Source organism: Sorex araneus, chromosome 1 (genome assembly GCF_027595985.1).
Source record: "Sorex araneus isolate mSorAra2 chromosome 1, mSorAra2.pri, whole genome shotgun sequence".
Classification (NCBI taxonomy): Eukaryota; Metazoa; Chordata; class Mammalia; order Eulipotyphla; family Soricidae; genus Sorex; species Sorex araneus.
The window spans coordinates 339229491-339249765 of record NC_073302.1 but is presented as its reverse complement, the minus strand read 5'-3'; the positions used below and the strand labels follow the sequence as shown (position 1 = coordinate 339249765).

Genomic DNA, 20275 nt, shown 5'->3' with positions numbered 1-20275 from the left:
CATTCATTTGTTGGGGGGCAGGGGGCGCACAACCCACAGTGCTCAGGGGTTGCTCCTGGCTCTGTGCTCAAGGATCACTTGATGATGCCTGAGGACCATGTGGGAGCCGGGGTCACACTGGGCCTGCCACACATGCTCATGCGTGTCACCGGCCATTTGCAAAGGAAATCAGACGGTACCCTGTGAGTCCAACCCCTCCAAAGACAAACTCCAGGAGACGGAAGCTGCTCTCGCTGTCACCATCTGCTGAGCAGCAAGAAGTGAGCTGACCACAGCCCGACCGTGTCAGGGCAAACAACTCCGGAGACAGCCCCCACAGCCAACCCACCGCTCAGTGCATATCCGCGGGCAAAATTCCAGCACCTATTTGAGTTGGGGGCGTGGGGGTGGGCACATGGCTTTAAGGAAAAAACAGTTCTGCCCAATGAGCACAATTTCTCTCACCTTCAGTCTCTCCTGCTCAGGCCATGCCCCACGCCCGCCGCCGCCCCCCTCAGCCCCAAAGGCCTAGTCCCTTGAGCACCGTACAGAAAGGGGCAGAGCGGGGTGGAAAGCCAGCACAACAGCACATAAAGCACCTTCGCGTGCCCAGGGCGACACACTCACAGCTCAGCCCTGAGCAGAAAGTCTTGTAAGGACCTCAGGATGCGGAGCTGACTCCCCATTCTCACATCAGGAAGTGAAGCCCACACGTTGGGTCACTCGGACACGGCCGGGGAGATCTGAGAGACACACCAGGATTCGGATCAGCCCTGCTTCCCCACAAAGCTCCAATTCTTCCTCCTGCACCAAGAATCCTCCAAGCTCCTGGCTCCAAACTGACCTTCAGCGGACCGGCCTTCGCAGCACGGAGAGGAAGGAAGAGGCTGGGAGACCAATATGCAAAACCTACAGCTGTTGGGAGCAATCTCCCAGCTCAGTGCTCGGGCTTTGCTCCCAGCCAGGGCTTGAGGGTCCGAGCAGAGCCACGCCCAGCAGATACTCAGCCTGGGAGCCATTGCTCTGGCCCCCAGAGAAATCTTTTTATTTTTTAAATTGAGGCACCATAATGCACATAGTTATTCATAGTTGAGTGGCAGGAGCTTTTTTGTGATTGCTCACATGTCAGCTCCCGGTGGAAGGGACCCCGCCAGCCCAGCACCCTCCCAATACAGGTTCCAGGACCAGTCCTGGGTCAAGCTACTTGGCACTCGGCCACCAAAAGGATTATTTGTATGTTTTCCTCTCCCCAGAGTCACGTGCTAAATGGCAACCTTGGTGATGAAGGCTGTTTGCTTCTGTAAATACCGACTATAAGCACCCGAGAGGAGGAAGGGGCAGACCCAGGGCCTCCCACCAGGGGAGACGCAAGCTCCTCCCCGCACCGTCCCACCACCCTCCCACACAGCCCTTTGGTTAGCCTCTCTGCAGCTGTGGGGCCGGCACCCACCTTCACAGCCCCTTTCACCAGCGCCTGAGACCAACTTCCCAAAAGGATCCAAAGTCAGTTCATTTTTATTTTTTTCTTTTTGGGTCACACCTGGCAATGCACACAGGTTCTCCTGGCTCTGCACTCAGGAATTACCCCTGGCAGTGCTCAGAGGACCGTATGGGATGCTGGGAATTGAACCTGTGTCGGCTGCATGCAAGGCAAACATCCTACCCGCTGTGCTATTGCTCCAGCCCCATTTTTTTTCTTTATTTGGTGGTTTGGGCCACACCCAGGGATACTTAAAGGCAGACTCTTGGCCCAGTGCTCAGGGATCACTCCTGGTGGTGCTCAAGGGGACCACAGGGGATGCCAAGGGCCAAACCTGGGTCAGCTTCATTCAAGGCAAGCGGTGGCTTTCACCCGAAGAGTCTACAGCCCACCCCGAGGGCCTCAAGCTGCCAGGTATACCCCAGGGTGCTGGCGAGGGATCAGCTTTGGACACTACCAAGAGCTGTGGCAGACATTCCACTGACTGATCCTGGCCCCATTTTCATAAGCAAAAGCCTAAAGCCACATACCCGTGAACCCAGGAGGCAAAAACGGACTGGATCACTGGCAGCCAAGTATGATGCAAACGCTCAGCCTTGAAAAAACAAAACAATAACCAGAGAACACGGCACTGGATTCATGAAGGCTGGAAAGGAGAGCAATGACGGTCACTCCATGATACGACCCTTATCATAAAATGCAAAGGCAGACAAAGCAAGGGGCATTTGACCCCCAGAGGGAAAGCCAGGGATGGGCGGGCCAGAAAATAATGCCAAAGGCACGGTAGCCAGGGTACCTGGTTAAAATATCGAAGGGAAAAGAATCAAGCTCACTTTCCTCACAAAATTGTCTACAAATACACTTTCAATGATTTCTCTGCTTGGGGCAGGAGACAGGACAGGGGTAAGGTAAGGAGTAAGGAGTAAACCTTGCACACTGCCAACCCCAGTTGGATCCCTGAGCCCCTAAAAGCTCCCCAAGATGGCAGGAGTGATTCCCGAGCACCACAGACTATGACCCCAAAATCCAGAAAGAAAAAGAAAGCATCTGCTTTGGCTTCCTCTGAGACCTCCTGCATCTTGTCTGGAAGCCTTGTAAGCTGGCTGCTTCAGCCCCCACCAGGTTCCATATCTCAAGAATCCCTTCACATGAAACCAAATCATTAATTCCATGAGTCGGGCACATGATTTGCATTCAAGGTCAAGTTCTGGCTTCTGTGCAGCTGCTCCCGTCCCCTCACCCCCCGCCCCCCGAACCACCAGTAGCAACCCCCGCCCTCCTCCTATCAACAGCAGACTGGCTGTATTCCTCCGTACCCAAAACCCACCTTTAGGGGGCTGTGGAGATGGGAAAAGGACAAAGGCAGCTGCCTGACCCCAGTTTATTATTTCATTTTCTTTCTTTTTCTTTTTTGTGTCACACCTGGCAATGCTCAGGGGTGACTCCTGGCTCTGGACTCAGGAATTACTCCTGGCAGTGCTCAGGGAATCGTATGGGATGCCAGAGATCAAACCTGAGTGTACTGCACTATGGCTCCAGCCCTGACCCTGGTTTAATCCCTGGCATCACATACGCATGGCGTGCCCTTACCAGCATCCATGAGCATGATTCCTGGCCATGGCCAGGTGTGGCCTCCCCAAATACCTCCATAAACCAAACTCACCCATCAACTGCAAATGACCATGCTTTGCACGTGACGGCAGTGACTCAACTCAGGATCCATTCTTACTATACACCTGCTAACATTAAAAATCCCCAAGAGGGCCAGAGAGACAGCATGGCAGCGAGGGCACTTGGCTCGCCCCAATGTCGTCAGTCCAGGCCAAATCCCCAACACCACACATGTTCCCTGAACTCTCCTAGGGGTGACCCCTGTATGCAGAGCCAGTGTAAGCCCTGAGCATCACCAGGGGTGACCCAGAAACAAACAACAAAAAATAAACAATTAAAAAAAAAAAACCCAAGGGGAACGCATTTGTGGGCCTTGATTTAAGCTTCGATTCCATTTTTCAAATGTTTCTCCTGTTCATTTGCTCTCTAGTTCCTTTCGTTCCAGCCCCTCCCAGAAGCAGCTCATGAATAATGAAGTTCCTGAGCATGGCCACACAGCATGCAATGGCAGCGTGGGCGTGTGTGGCAATACCAGAGCTCCAATTATCTCAGAAGGAGGGCTGGGTTTTCCTAGTTCAAAGGGCAGAGTACAGAAAGAAAGCCATAATCCCAAGGGAGCAAGCTTATTTTTCAAGCCTATATTCTTGAAAAAAAAAAAAAATCTTACAAGCTGCCCCCAAAATAAAATCTCTCTGCAAGAAACTAAATTATAGGGCTGGGGTGATAGGACCATGGGTAGGGCATTTTCCTTGCATGCATCTGACCTGGGTTCAATCCCCAGCATCCCCTACAGTCCCTGGAGCTGCCAGGAGCTATCCCTGAGCACATAGCCAGGAGGAAGCCCGGAGTCAAAACCAAAACAACAGCAAGCTTCCCTAGAACATGGGCAAAGAGTTGTTTACTTTAAAGGGGAGATGGGATTTGTTTTGGGGTACTTTTAAAAACTTTTTGTCAAACAAAACAAAAAGCAGTAGATGAAAATATAAAATAGCCATTTGTCTTTAGCACCTGCACAAGTGTCTTATATTTCAGGGGCTGGGAAGTGCCAGTCCCGCAGGTCAGCCCAGCCCTGTACCTGGCAGGAGTGAGCCCTGAGCACAGCCAGGGGCGAGCCCAAACCCCACAACAAACAACAACTAAAGTCTTAGGAAGAGCAATAAGGGAAGGCAAAGAAAGGAGGCAGATGAGCTCGTGGAACACAGGCAGGCCAGGCACTGCCGGGGGCTGGTCCCGACGCCCCAAACTCCGTGGCTTTCTCTGCACGCCCAGCTGCCAAGGCCAGTGTGGCTCAGAACAATCGTTTCTTAAACACAAGGAGAGCTGATGGCAAGGAATCATCAGTGGAATGTGGCAGGGCCAGGGCGAGGCTCCTGCCCGGACCATGAGTGACCCCTCAGCGGGCAATGACATTCCTCCCAGCCGGCATTCCAAGCCCACTCGCAGAAGGCTGGCCCGCATGCCTGAGAAATAACCTTTACTAAGTCACAGGGGCAAGGAGGTTTTCACTTCAACATTCCAGACGGCAGACACGCACAGGAAAACGGTGGCTTCAAAGCCGGCCTCACATGGCTTTTATGTACCAGGCACTGGAGACGCAGGGGGCAGAGCCTGCCCTAAGAAGCTTCCCGTCAGGTGGGGGAGGGAGGGAGGGAGGGGGAGGGACACACACACACACACACACACACACACACACACACACACAGTAGGCTCCACAAACGTTGCCAAGTGTCTGTGACACAGGGTCAAGTGCCTTTTCTTTCTAACTTCGAAGCAAGTGAAAATAAGTCAAGGGGAAAAGAAACTCCTACTAAAGTTACAATTTCATCATGGATAAGGACGCCTGCACACAAACAAGTTTTTCTGCTCTTTTAAACCCCAGGAGTGATGCACAACAATCCACTTACTGACCCAGCAAATGAACGAGTGTCACCGACTCGTACTGGACACGGGGGTCCCAAGAAAGGGGAAGCCAGAAAGGTTCCCGGCTCCACGTGCTACCTGGTCACCCCAGTGTGTGCTCACTTCAAGGGATCCCTGTCATAGATCGAGTTGGGACTCGGGCATCAGTGACAGGCTGCCTACGTCTCGTCTCTGGCAAAATCTCAACCAAGACTGTAGCATGAGTCACCTCCTTAGTAACCAAGCTCCATGACACAGGGGATCAGGGCCTCCGAGGAGGAAAGAAGCAGGAAGGAGGTGCCAGGGCTCCCTGTCGTGTGTGTGCGCACGCATGCGCGTACATGCATGCATTCAAGTTTATCTTCCTTAGGAGAAAGAATCATAAGAAAGCAACTCAGTGATGAATGATTGTCTTCCACAACTCTGTGTGTTTGGGGTGAAGGGGTGATGCCTGCTGAGAACATCTAAAAGGATTCTGAAAAGTGAACTGTCAGGTGTTCTCTGCGTGGACCAGAAGCAGTGCCCAGCAAACTAGGCCACAAGTGTTTACAACCTAGGAGACATCTGTGGGTTGTCCCGTACAGAAGCTAAGCAGTTCAACAAGTTTTGTTATTGACCAAGAGAGCAGGTCATCATTACCTAACTCTGAAACCAGAACGGCCAATTAGCCAAGCTTGCCTGCCCGGGGGACTGTCCCTCTGCCCACTCTCAACCCCCGGAGGAACCCTGAAAAACCAGGAGGGCGGCAGAAGGCTCACTCAGGGTCTGCTTTCCCTTCGGACTCGTGTCCATAAGACAGCAGCACCAGAAGGCTTGTCCTCGGCCACAAAACTAAGCTTCAAAGTGAGACGACAGCATGGCAAAGGGACCAAAAAAATAAAAAAGGCCGAAAATGCTATGGGTGCTTCTATAGCACTACTCTGCAGACATTCTCTTAGAAACGAAATAAAATAGGTTACAGAAAATGCTCTCTAATGTTAAAAAAAAAAAAAATCAGGGGCTAGAGAGATAGTACAGCAGGTAGGGCGCTTGCCTTGCACATGGCTGACCGAGAGGGTCCCCAAGCATCACCAGGAGTGATCCCTGAGAGCAGAGCCCTCGGCACCACCCTCAGCAGCACCGGGTGTGGCCAGCAACACAAAACAAAAAAACTAAATAAAATCACCGTGCTAACCCAACTCACCTTCCCTGTGTTTTCCTGATCTTTTGTACATTTTAACAATTAAGTGCTGGTTCTCGCTGCCCTGACAGTGGTTAGGAGCACTGTCTTAGGAGGATGTTAGGGAGACTGCAGGGGCAGTGCGTGGGGCAGTGTTTGGAGCAGGGACTGTGTTTAACAAGCACGAGGTCAGTGTGAGCTAGAATTGTGCTTGGTGGTGACCCGAGTAACCATGCAATTCTGTCTGTGGAGTGCTGCACGCTGCTGCCTTACCCTCCTCAGACCCGTCACTTTAATAACTGTATGCTACTCTGTGAGGCGTGTGGATTCCAGTTTGCCCATCACTCGGAAGGCTTTTAAGAAGGAATTTAGGGGCTGCAGAGATAGCTCAATGGGCTGGGGTAAGTCCTGCACGCAGGAGGCCTGGACTTGATCCTTACCACTGCACGGTCTCTGAGCCCTGCCACGAGTGAACCCCCAGCACTGAGCACTGCTGGGTATGGGCTTGAAAGAGAGAGAGTAAGAGAGAGGAAGGAGGATGGGGAGAGAGGGGAGAGGGGAAATGGAAGGAGGGAGGGAGGGTGGGAGAGAGAATTGATGCTACCAATATTTGGACTAGCTATACCCTAAGTGATCCAGACTCAATCCACCGAGAGGCCAGAGAGGAGAGGAGAGAAGGCGCCCACCTGGCACACAGCTGGCAGTAGCTGGGTCCTTGGCATCACATGGTGCCTCCAAGCACTGCCAGGACTGACCCCTGAGCACTGCCAGAGGCGGCCCAAGGAAATCCTCAAACAAAACAAAATCACACATCAAATACAAGTAAAAGAGACTTGAACTTGAAGGGAATTAAAAACCTTAACTCCGGGGGCTGAGAGATGACACAGCGAGTGAGGTGTTCGCACGGTGCATGGCCGACGGGGTTCAACCCTGGCACCCCACATGGTCCCCCAAGCCGCCAGGAGTGATCCCTGAGCACAGAGCCAGGAGTAAGCCCTGAGCACTGCTGGGTGTGGCCCTAAAACAAAACAATGAAAACAGCAAAAAACCCTTAATTACAAAATGAGTTTGGATTTAAACAATCACCAACACGAACAGTGCCCTGGGAGGAGCCAGAGACAGCGAAAGGGCTGAGCATACAGTCTGCCGAGCCCTGCGTGGGCCCCGAACCAGACGGCCCCGAGAGCTGCTGCGAGTGACCAGATCACAGCACCACTGGCTTGGCCCCAAGACGGAAGACGTGAGAATTTTCTTAAATAATCACAGCATGTGTCTATTTTCTGTAACTTGTCGAGAGACTTGATCCTCAGATGAATGCCTCATGAAGTACGAGAGGCAAGACAGGAAAGACGTCCAGGCTGTGTCAGAGTTATGCCAGGGTGCCATCACTGAGGGTGGTGCAAGGACCAAGACAGGTGCTCTCCTGGCAGGGCTGCACAAGGAAAACACCTCCAACCCCATCCAAAAATGGGAAGAAGAAATGAACAGAAACTTCCTTGAGAAAAGAAATTATAATGGCCAAAAGGCACATGAAAAATGCTCCACAACACATCAGGGAGATGCAAATCAAGACAATGAGATACCATCTCACATCAGAGACTGGCACACATCCAAAAGAACAAGAACAACCAGTGCTGGCGCAGATGTGGGGAGAAAGTGACTCTCCTTCATTATTGGTGGGAATGCCGGCTGGTTCAGCCGTTTGGGAAAACAATATGGGCATTCCTCAAAAAAACACCTGGAAATTGAGCTCCTACATGACTCAGCAATACCACTCTGGGAATATACCCTGGGGGCCCAAAAATACACAGCAGAAATACTCATCTACATGTCTATGTTCGTTTCGGCACTATTCACAATAGCCAGAATCAGGAAACAACCTGAGTGCCTGAGAACAGACGAATGGATAAAGAAACTATGGCACGTCTATACAATGGAATACTATGCAGCTGTCAGGAAAAATGAAGTCATGAAATTTGCTTATAAATGGATGGACATGGCGGGTATCATGCTGAGCGAAATGAGTCAGAGGAGAGGGACAGACATAGAAGGACTGCACTCACTTGTGGGGCATTATAAAAAAAATACACACAGTATAGGCTGAGACCCAAGGACAGTAGAAACACAGGCCAGGAGGATTGGTCCACGGGTGGAAGCTGCCTTAGGTGCTGGGGGAGAAGGCAACTGGGATAGAGAACAACCATGATAACCTCTCAGTATCTGTACTGCAAACCATAACGTCCAAGAAGGTGAGAGGGGAAAGAAAGAGAGAAAGAGAGACAGAGACAGAACAGAGGCAGAGAAACAGAGAGAAGAAAATTGCCTGCTATAGAGGCAAACTGGGGGCTCAGGGTGGGAAACCGGGGACACTGATGGTGGGAAATGGACACTGGTGGAGGGCTGGGTGTTGGAACACTGTATGACTGAAATCTGAGCATAAACAGCTTTGTAACTGTGTATCTCACGGTGACTCAATAAAAAGGGGGGGAAAAAAGACACACTCTAAGCTAAAAACCATCTGAAGGAAATGACAACCTCCATTCAGGATGTTAAGATTCTCTGGGACTTAGTAAAATACATTTTGAAGTAGGTAAGGCTCCCACGCCTGCAGTCACCTACTTGTTTCTTCTTCTGACTTGATCATGCCTCAAAAAGCCACAGAGGTCAACGTTCTACCATCAGCTGGGGAGTCTGGCTTCCTGCCCAGTGTGAATGCCACCAGCCTGCCCTACCAGCTCCAGGGAGAACAGAGCCGAGGAACCAGGGCCTGGACAGAACAAGGGCTTTGGGGAGAGACGAAGAAACCAGCTGGACAAAAAGAACCCCAAACTGCTACACGCCCCGCAACTAAGAGCATCCGGCCCTCTCTGGGGTGGGGGGGTGGGACACACACATACACACACACACACACACACACACACACACACACACACACACGCGCGCGCTCGCGCACACACACACACACACACACAAACACATGCATCTTTCTCTGAGTGCTCCAGGCAGGAGGCAGCATGTCTCTGACTTCTCTCGTGATCAGAGCAAGCCCAGAGCGGAGGGACTGCTCACTGGGCTGAACACAGGAGGCCAGGGTTTGTGCCCAGCACTGCAGTCACCATTCGCCCCCTCCCTGAGTATTCCTTTTTTTTTTGGGGGGGGCACACCCGGCGATACTCAGGGGTCACTCCTGGCTCTGCACTCAGTAATTACTCCTGGTGGTGCTCAGGGGACCAATTGGGATGCTGGGAATCAAACCCAGGTCGGCTGCATGCACGGCAAATGGTCTACTCACTGTGCTATCATTCCAGCCCCTTCCTAAGTACTCCTGAGCACTGATCTGAGAGCAGGCCCTGAGCAGACCTGGAGCCCCACTGGGTGTGGTCCATTCCCACCCTGCATGCCCCAAATTTAAATCCACTGATGGAGGGAGAAAGATAGAGCCCCTCCCCCCCAAGCATTTCCAAGTTCTACCTTAACAACCAACAGTTAGTGACAGCAGAAAGCCCCATTAGGGTGACAGGCAGGTGCTGGAAGCCCTCCCGGGCGGCCCCCCCACAGGACAGCCATTCTTGTGGCCACGGAGGCCTCTGCAGTGCCAGCTCGCTGGAGTCTTCGTTGTTCTACCTAGCTCAGCTGGAGCCTCTAATAAAGTGAAGTGTGCAGCAGCCACACCTCGAGGAATATTTCCCTGGGCGTCCTAATAAATGCCTTCCCTCTCCTCCACTCAGAGGCCAGCCTTCTGGAAAAGACTCTTAATTACTGCCGCCTTTCCTCTCTCCACAGGCACATTCCTCAGTGTGTCCCTCAGGGCCGCCCTGGAGACTGCAGCCCTTCATTTCTCCCGAGCAGATTATCTCCAGACCTCACCCTGCAGGAGAGGAATTTCTCATCTCGTTAGTGGCTTAAAAGGCTCCTCTGCCAGAGGCCTGTTAGAGCACAGAAGGTAACCTGTTTCTTTGGTGTCTGGAGAGCACAGAGAAGGCAGCTGAGCCCACACTGGGAACCTGAACGATCTGGCTTCGGCCTCCACCTCGAGCTGCCCACACCTCTGCTATTTAATTCCCGGGGTGCAGGGTAAGCTGAAGCAGGCTCCCGGCCCACCTAAGGCCCACAGGGATTGTGCCACCTTCTGAGACCCTGCAAGGGCTCAGAGAACCCAGGAAGCACCTCCTCAAGAGAAAATCATAGACCTAAGTCTCAACTATTAATAACTTTGTAAATCACGGTTCTTTCATTAAAAAATAAATAAGGACGTTTTTTTTAAAGAAAAAGAAAAGCAAAGCAAACAAAAGGCAGGCTTAGTCTGGGGTCTAACCCAAAATGCTTAGCGGGAAATAGAACCCACGGGTTAGTTTTTCCCTGAGACAGCTGAGCTTAATGTTCTTCAAAAGTCAATCCAAGGCTCTGGGGTCGACTCTAGGAATTCAAAGGCCCTGAGGTTCACAGATGGGCAGCTGAGCCCGCATGAAGATCAGGCCTCAGATGACCTCTTGCTGCCTCCACAGGGGTCAGACCTCCCAGCCCTGCCAGAACTAAGCCGAGCCAGCCGTCACTCCGGAACGGTGAGAGCACAATTCTCGCAACAACTACAACACTAACATTCTCATCGTTATCTAAGATCATAGTTAATCAGGAGGAGGGATGCCAGCGAGCATCGAGACATTTTTGTGTTGCACTTAATATAACGATGAGGTTTTGTTGTCGCTTGGGGCAGTGCTCAGGGATCACTCTTCGTGGTGCTTAGGGGAACATTTGGGGTTCTGGGGATCCAACCCAGGCCCCCGGTGTACGAGGCAAGCTCCCTACCCTCTGTGCTATCTAACCAGCCCACTGTGACTTTTTCCATGAACAATGACAATCAAAATGACAGGATACTGTTAGAAGCTCCTCTGATGCGTCTCTAATTCAGAGACACTCACCTTCCCTAAACGAAAGGCATCTGAAGGGGTGTGTTACTCGCCCCCCCCAAGGGTGCTTCATGTTTCCGGGTTCATTTTCTCCTCCAGTCATGAGTGAGTTTTCCTTTTCCTGGTCCTGCCTTCCTTGAGGCCAGGCCCGCCCTCCGCGTGTCAGAATGGGTGTCAACTGCGCTCTTACGAAACAGAGACTGGGCAGTGTGGGAACCACAGGCGTGGACGCACACGCACACACGCCCTGTTTCGACGGCCGGGCAGTGGACTACTCACCAGTGTCCCTCCCACGGCAGCCGGTCAAGGTGAGGTCACCCCAAAGGGAGGCGACACCCCCACAGCCTCGGGAGGCAGCTGGGAAACGCTGGCCTACAATGCTGCTAAGGCTTCCCACCTTCTTTCTGTTTTCTGACAATTCTTCTTAACTTCTGGGGCTGGGCTGAGAGGGCAGCAGGCAGGGCGCTTGTCTCGCACGGGGCTGAACTGAGTTTAATCCCCGCAGGCCTTGGGTCCCCCGAGCCGGTCAGCAGTGCTTCCCTGAACACAGAGCCAGGACTAGCCCTGGTTGGGCACCACCGGGTTTCTGTTTGGGGGCCACACCCGGCAGTGCTCAGAGCTGACTCCTGGCTCTGTGCTCAAAGATCACTCCTGGCACAGTTCAGGGGACGACATGGGGTGCCAGGGACTGAATCCAGGTCAGCCACATTCCAGGCAAGCGCTATACCCACCGCACATCCCTCCAGCCCTAACTTAGCGTTTCCTACTTCAAGGCTTCAGTTCAGTCTCCACCAACAGTAAGTGATCTGTTCAGGGATCACACCGAGCTGTGCTGAGGACTTCTTGCTCTATGCTCAGGGAGCACTCCTGGAGTGAGGCCAGAGGACCAGATGCAGTACTCAGGGCTGAACCCGAAGCCAGTTGTGCACAAGGCCAGCATCTGCTGTACCATCTCTCCAGCCCTGGCCCTGCCAGCCCTTTGCTTTTTCCCCTCAGCCACGGTTTCCCCTGCTCCTATATAAAGCCCTGCTTTCCTTGTGAGCCTTAATCACACAATCTCTCCAGATTCCCGGTACTCCTGCCTCAGGGCCTTTGCACAGGCTGCTCCTCCTCTCAAAAAAAAAAAAAATTCCTTTTTATTCTTCAGATCCTGTCTCAGAGAGGCAAGGCCACTCACTGATCACATGCAGTGCCTCCTCTCCTCAGGCTGATCCCAAGCTCTGTGGCCACAGTTCTCCTCACAATCCCTACTTATTTATTTATGCGTTCATTTGTTTAAAGTCTCTGTCCCACAGGACTCCTAGCTTCCTGAAAGCAGGTCCCAGGTTTGTTTTGGTCACAGCTGTTTATACTGCATGCCCAATGCCTGGCACAGTGTGGGGGGCGTGGGGAGGGGGGAAAACATTACTAAATGCATTGCTGAATTTGAAAGACAAGAAATGTAATAAATAGCTGAGACTTTCCCCCAGGCTAAATGAGTGCCATACATTTGAACACACAATCAAAGCATGAGAAAGCCCCTGGGAACATCTCTCATGTCACCCAACAGTGTCCTCTTACTCTGGTGCTCTCAGCAGGTTAGCGTGTCTGTACCGTGGACCCCGGGGCTATCAGTTCCCTGTACCAGGGCAGGAGGGGGACTGTCGACAGGTGGGAGATGGAAACGGCAGGATGGGGGAAAGTGGCTACTCAGACCTCAAACTTCCCAAGCTCTCACCCAAAAATCTAAACACTGTCAAAACCCTAAAGCACAAGCTTTAAGGATTACAGTTTTTTTCATTATTGATATCTGTGCTCACCCAAGGGCTGGAGTGATAGCACAGCGGGTAGGGCATTTGCTTTGCACGCGGCCAACCCGGGGGTTTGATTCCTCCGTCCCTCTCGGAGAGCTCGGCAAGCTACTGAGAATATCTCGCCCGCACGGCAGAGCCTGGCAAGTTACCCGTGGAGTATTCAATATGCCAAAAATAGTAACAAGTCTCACAATGGAGACGTTAGTGGTGCCCACTCAAGCAAACTGATGAACAATGGGACGACAGCACTACAGTGTTCACCAAGTCATTCTCTGCATCCAGCTATCCCAGAACAACTATCTAGCCCTTCTTTCTTTTTGATAAACTGAATTTCCTAAATAACACAGATCTTCAAAACCCCTAGCCTTCATTGTTACTGAAATCCTTTCAGTTGCAACTAAATTTCTTCTCAAATCTTCAAGAGATATAAGTAACTTCCACCACTCCCTCTCTTCCTAGCTACATTATTGTTTCATAATATTTAATTATACAATGGCCTTCCAGGCTCACCAGCCCAAATATTTATTTTATCTGCCCTGATACTATTTCCCAATTTTGCTGTTCTATATAGAATTTTAAACTTTGGGCCACACCCTCTTTGCTCAGTGTTCACTCCTGGCTCTGCACTCAACCATCACAGCTGGCGGTGCTGGGGGCTGTGTGTGGGCCAGGGAAGGAATCGGGGGCAGCGGCATACAAGGCAAGCACTTGACCCACACTACTTACTTTTCCAGCTCCACTATCCATATCTTTTTAAGGTTTTTTATTTTTTTCGTTTAAATCAATCTAGGGTCCCAAGCTTCATATACAACTAGAGTGCTGTGAAGAGAAGCCAATATGTTGGTCACCTAATTCTGCCTTTCAAACTCATGCCTATTTTATAAAACTTTGAGACTTCATCTGATTGCAATTTAACCAAAGTAGACATCAGGTCTTTACCAGAGAAGTAAAAGTGCAAATTCAGTTCATTTCCATTTCTTTTTTTTTTTTCTTTCTGGGCCACACCTGGTGATAGCCAAGAGTAACTCCTGGCTCTGTGCTCAGGAATCACTCCAGGTGGTACTTGGAGACGACATGGGATGGCAGGGGTTACTGGTGTACAAGTCAAGCACCCTTCCCACTCTCTATCCCTCCAGCCCCACTCCTCCCTATTAAATGGACCCCATCTTGATCTCAGCATTTTTGATGTGGATGGTTGCACAAAATAACGTGGGGTCTACAAAACCGGAGCCATTACAAACAGCATACTATCTTGACTCCAAATATGATACGGGCTTATCGAAGGAACACATGGAAACACTAGCAGAGCTAGCTCCTAACACTGAGATTCAATTTCTGGATTTGTGACAAAAGTAATGCCTCTGCTGAAGGCTCTCACACACATACACACACACCCCTAGAGACCAAGATGTGAGCGTTTTGCTCTGCTTCTGAGAGAGTCAAACCATTCATAACTAGTTCAGATGACTTTCCTGGCCCAACCAGTTCCTTTCTGTTCAACTTCCGCCTCTCAATGTCTCACTCCCTGAGTCTTAGCTATCATCAACACCCAGGGGATGTGTCAGGGCTTTCCACGGGTTTAAGTTAAGTGGGCTCCTCCAGCACCTTGGAAAGTCCCAAGAGGTGATACCCAGAAAACTCGCAACTTCCCCTACCCCTGAGAGACGCAGAGCAGCTTTCCTCTCCAGTTAGTAAGAAAGGAAGAGAAGCCATCAAGTAAGCAGTCCTGAGTGGAAACACGACCAAGCAGTAGTGGTGATCAGCTTACAACCAGAGGTAGGAGCAGCCATCCAGACAGAGGTTTAGGATGTCATCGGAGAACAAACAAGCACCAAGCAGCAGAGGCTGAATCTCCCTGGCTAAGGGGAGGTCAAGGGGGTTTGCTTCCCTCCCAAAGCTTAACAGAACCTCTGAGTCTATACTCAGGTTCTATCAATCCGGAACCCAGAAACATTCTACAAACACCAATTAAGTGGCAACAAGCTCCTTCTACAAAGAGGGAAACCTGGGTGCTATGAGACCAGCAGCCTCAAGTTCAACAATGACTCAGAACCCAAGTGGGCACCAGACCCAGGAATCTGGAGTGCTCATATCTGGCACGGAGCTGCCACCACTCAAGGGAATTAAAAGTTTACATAAGAAACTGATGGGGAGGGGGAAACATAGGATAGCAAAATGGTCCCCTGAGCACCTCCCTATGAGTCCTGAGTGTAACCCCTGAGTACTGCCGGGGGAGGCCCCAAAACAAAACAAAACTGGTGGCAGAACTTAGAACCACACTTCTTCGGAAGGTACTTCCATTTGAAGCTGGAAAGGAAGCCAACTCCAGGCCCAAATGTCATTTAGTCACATGAGAAGCCAGCCTGGCCTCAGCCCCTCCTTAGCGAGGACACCCATCAACTCAGGGCTTGTAAAACTGATGCCGGAAGCCCCACATCCATGCTCAGACCAAGCCACTCTATTTTCATTCGTCTGATTTGTGTTCAGAAATGCCTATTCTTCTTGGGCCAGTGAAGTGAAGTTGGGGCTTACATTTTCGAGCACGGTGCTGAGATTGGGCCCACCCTACAGAAAGGGTCACTCCAAGCAGTCATTTCAGATCCTCCGGCTTTTCCTGTCTCCTTCACAAGAAGCAGGTGAAAACGCTGTTAGCACCCAAGCCACACAAGGTGACTAAGCGTGCTTCAAGACTGTAGAAGGTGGCTGGGAACACGAGGTTCGGACATAAGGTCCAGCAAGGGCGTCAACTGAGCAAGGGGATGAAACTGGCTTTTCTTAGAGCCAGTGGTATAAACAAACTTCCCACTCCAAACACCTGTGCACGAGAGCCAATCCCGACAGGGCTTTCCCGAGAGCCGGATCGGCCCAGGTTTCCCAGGAAAAAAGGTATCCTGGGACTGAGTAGCCAGGCCCCTGCGGAGTGGTGCCTCGCTGAGAGAGAAACGGTGCCCACCTCGCAGAGGGGCCTGCCCTGGGCAGGGGCATCCTGAGTTAGCCGGGCGCCGGGGAAAGAGGGTCGATACTTTTTTAGTCTGAAAGTCAGGACCAAACTGTCCCCGCATTCTTTGGGGAGGAGGGCGAGAGGGAGGGGCGCGTTCTCGTCCCCACCCCCGGGGTGGCTGAGAGTCCACATTCCCGCGGCCACCTACCACGCGCCGTGCGCCCCGCTCGGCCCACCCCAGTCCGCGCCTGCACCGCAGCCAAGCCCTGCCCAGCCAGTTTCCGATACGCCCCCAGACCCAGGCCCCTCACCGACGGGAGCCCACTGCAGGGAGCCGCCGCGGCGGGTCCCCGGCGCGACCCAGCCTCCCGGGCCACCCCGCAGGCCCCGCGCCGGCCCCGCGCCAGCCCCGCACGCGTCCTCGGCCAGGGCCACTCACTGCGTCTTCCTGCGGCCCTGGGCGCGGTGCAACTCCCGCAGGTCCACCTCGGCGCGGCCCAGGAACTTGTCGAGGCCGAGCAGCGCGCGGTGCAGCACGGTGAGCTGCAGGGTGGCGGCGGCGCCGTCGGACAGCAGCGGCGGCAGCTCGAAGGTGGCCTCCTCCCGCCACACGGGCGCTCCCAGGCTGCGCTCGGACACAGACGTGGCGTACTTCTCCTTGCCCACCTGGATCACCGCGTACGCGTCGCTCGTGCCCCCCGGCCCCTTGGCCCGCAGGCCCCGCGCCTGCAGCACCGTCACCTGGACGTGAGTCGGGGACCACACGGCCCCCGGGCCCCGCGCCGCCGCCGCCGCCGCCAGGGACATGGTGGGCTCGGGCGCCGCGCTCCGCTCCGGCTACAGGACACCAGAGCCCCAGCCCGCGGCCTCTGCGGCCACCGCGCGTCCCCGGCCGCCTTAAGGCTTCCGGCCACGCCCCCGACAGGCCACGCCTCCCTGGCGCCGGCCACGCCCCCGCCCGCCTCGCCCCGCCCCGCCACCTGCTGCCGCCGGCCACGCCCTGCCCGCCCCGACCCGCTCCGCCACCTGCCGGCGCTGGCCACGCCCCGCCTCTCCCGGCTCCGGTCCCGCCCCCGGTCGCCACGCCCCGCCTCTCCCGGCTCAGGCCACGCCCCCGGCCACCACGCCCCCGCCCCGCCACCTGCCGGCGCCGGCCACGACCTGGCCCGCCTCCTGCCGGCGCGGGCAGTGTCCGAGCTCCCGGAATCCAGGTCCCAGGGCCGGTAGGTGCGAGACCGAGTCCCCGCCACCGAGGGCCACCCAGCCCGGCCCGACTCCGTCCCCCACCTGGCGGGGGGGGCCTGGCGCGGACGCCTGGGGCGCCTCCGGGCTCAGTGTCCCCACCTGCGCCGGAGCCCGCGGCCACCTGGCGGGGCTGAGGACGGGCTGGGGGAGCGCGGGCACGCGGCGGGTTCTCAGGAAACGGTAACTGCGGGCGGCGAGGCCCAGCACGACCCCCGTCGCTGCTCGCTCTTGGGGGCCGCCCGGGGCTTTGCCCTGGAGGGACGTGAGCGTGGGCGGCACAGGTGAGCGGGGAACGGAAAGAGGAAGGCCGCCGTGCCTGTGGGTGATGAGGCGGCGGGGCCGCGCCGGGTGGCCCTGCCCTCACCAAATAAGGCGGGGCTGAGGCCCAGAAGGAGGAACTGGTGGGTTGCCAAACTTCGTGCGGGAACCGCGCTCCACGCCCCCCCCACCCCCCCGCCCAGTTCCCAGTTTTCCCTGGGCTGAAGCCTCTCCGTCTCCCGCGGTAACCCCTGGGCACGCGGACGCTCATTGTCCCAGATGTCCATTAGCTAGACCAGTTTCCAAGGCTCAACCAGCGCGGCTTTTTGTTTGTCGGGGAGGGGGTTGGGTGTAGGACAACACACCAGGCTCAGGAGTGAACCCTGGTGGGACCCAGGGGGGCCATATGTGGTGTGGAAGGTTGAGTCAGGTTGAAGGCCTAAACTACTCTACTATCTCTCTGGCCCTCCGCTAGCTCTTGATCATCAGATTGAGAAAGGTCTCTTTGAAGATTCACTGGTCTTACTCTCTTTTGGGGGGAAGTTGCTTTTGAGGGGCCACACCCAGCACCCCTAGCTCTGGGCTCCGGAATCACTCCTGAGGGCTCAGGGGACCGTAAGGGATGTCGAGCCAGGTTGGCCGCATGCAAGGTAAGTGCTCTCCCCGCTGAACTATGGCTCTGGTCCCAAGTAGGTTTTACCCTTAAGGCAAAGTCCAGAGCAAAAGAGTGACTCATTCAAGGCCCCACAGTAGCCGAGACTAGAACCTAGGCGTACCAACTCCCATTCAGTGCTTTCATTGCAGATCCACGGGACCCCCATCTTGGATACGATTCCCACCTGACCTCTAAGCTCCACATGCTCCCCGGATCTTGAAATCCAGCTGCAAAGAGTATACATGATAACCTTTCAGTACCTGTATTGCAAACTATCAGGCCCAAAAGGAAAGAGGGAGGGGGGAGAGAGAGAGAGAAAGAAAGAGAGTCTGCCATAGAGGCAGGTAGTTTGGGGGAGGGGGTGGCAGGAGGGAAACTGAGGACATTGGTGGTGGGAAATGTACACTGGTGAAGGGGTGGGTATTGGAACATTGTATGACTGAAACCTGATTATGAACAGCTTTGTAACTGTATCTCATGGCGATTCAATTAAAATAAACAAGGACATTTAAATAAAAAGAAAGAAATCCAGCAACATTACCATCATTGCCAGTTGCACTAACTTCGGGTTTAACAGATTTCAAGGCATTCCTAGCAAAGCCCCACCCTAACTCTTCCATCTCCCAACAAACTGTCACCCAGATCATCCCCCCTCTCCCCACGTCTCTGCCCACCACTGCCTCACTCAGCCTGGCCTTCCCACCTCACTCAGATTCCCCCTGCCCCCGCACCTTGGTTTCCAATTAACCCTCTTGAGGGCAAGAAGCACCTGGTCATGGGCTCCCCTGCTCCACTCCACAGTCGCTAGGGCAGCCTAGGGCAGCCGGAGGTGCTCAGGACCTGCTGTGGAAAGGAAGTTTGCAAGGGTTTGGAGTCCACAGGGCCTCCTTTCACAAGCAGGAAGTTAGGCATGCCTCAGGCGTGCAACTAAAGGTGGCTACCGCGTGGGAAAGGCTGATTTGGGGGATTGGAAATACTTGGCAGTGACAGGAAGGATAAAGGAAAGAAGGCACTAGATCCATGACGAGAAAGTCTATAAAACTGATATCTGGCCGCGTCTCCTTTTTATTGTTTTTTTTTTTTAACTCTCAGAGGAGACTGAACAACCCTTCTGTTTGGATGCTGCAGTGACTGGGACCCCCTCACGGCCAGGCTTGTTGCTCACCCATTTCAGCTGTGCTCCTCAGCCCCCTGCCAGTTTCAGCATGCTCTGCCACTTAGCAGCTGCTCACTTACCGCCCAGGCTCTCCCAGGCTTGCTGGGGTCCCTGCAGGGCTCACCCGCGCTCTCCCAGGGTCAGGTGTCCTGACCATGGTCCTCATGTAGCTTCTCGGAAAGCACTGGGCAGGAGTCACCTCCCTTTGTTGCGGTGCAATCTAGAAATAACTCGTACCGCTCCCAGTCTCAGAGGGTTGAGCTGCCAGGGGCCCGAGGTGCTGGGGTTGAACCCAGGTTGGCTGCGTGCAAGGCAAGCACCCTCCCCGCTGTACTGTACCTCCACCCCACCCCCCACTTCCCTTTCTTGATGACCTATTAACGTCATCCAACCTCAAGGCGCCAGCCATGACCATAAAGCTTCACTGAGAACCCTGTGTCCAGCATATGCAGGCGTTACAGAGGGTTCTCTGATGAGACTCACCCCGAGGCACACCACGAGAAATTCTGAAAAGGAAGTCTTGTACTAATCAAATGCTTGGGAGGTTTGGGGAGAAAGCCATTTCTCTAAGGGGGAGAAGGAAGTGCAGTGAAGCGGGCTCTAAGTCAGATTTGACAGGTAGGGGAGGGAAGGCAGGCAGGGAAAGAGCATTTCCCAAGGAGAGAGCAGAACTGTGATTGCCCTGATGTGGAATATTTCAGGAGGGGTGAGGGGTGATGGGACCGCCAACATGGTTAAGTCAAGCAGATCATGAGCACAGGCCCTGAGCAATTTACTCGGGGTTAGCCCAGGGCAAAGCATCCTGCAAAGGATGTTGAGAGACGAGGCTGCATTTCAGGTTGAAAGGTAACATGAGCAGAAGTCACGGCCAGGTGCTGGGAAAACAAGGCTGGGGAGAGGACAACGAGCAGAGCACGTATATTGCTCGCTGCTGACCCAGGTTTGATCCCCAGCACCCCATATAGTCCCCTGAGCCCTGCCAGGAGCGATCCCTGGCACAGAGCCAGAAGTAGACCCAGAGCACTGCCAGCACCACCCCAAATAAAGGTTTAAGCTTAATCATGACACAATTGGGCGATAGTACAGGGTCAGGGCATTTTCCTTATAAGTGGCTGGCCCAGGTTTGATCCCTGGCATCCCACATGCCTCCCCCCCACTTGTCCCCAAGGACATGGTCCCCCAGGCACCAGGA

The 20275-nt window shown here is 53.8% G+C and overlaps 1 protein-coding gene across 1 annotated transcript in view; it reads right to left on the bottom strand.

Moving 5' to 3' along the window:
• Positions 1-16639, bottom strand: part of RAB11FIP1 (RAB11 family interacting protein 1) — a 34852-nt gene extending 18213 nt beyond the window's left edge. The window contains exon 1 of the mRNA XM_004606937.2: positions 16209-16639. Coding sequence (XP_004606994.2) covers positions 16209-16576 — 368 coding nt within the window. The 5' untranslated portion in view covers positions 16577-16639. The remainder of the gene's footprint in view (positions 1-16208) is intronic.
• Between the last annotated feature and the right edge of the window lie 3636 nt (positions 16640-20275).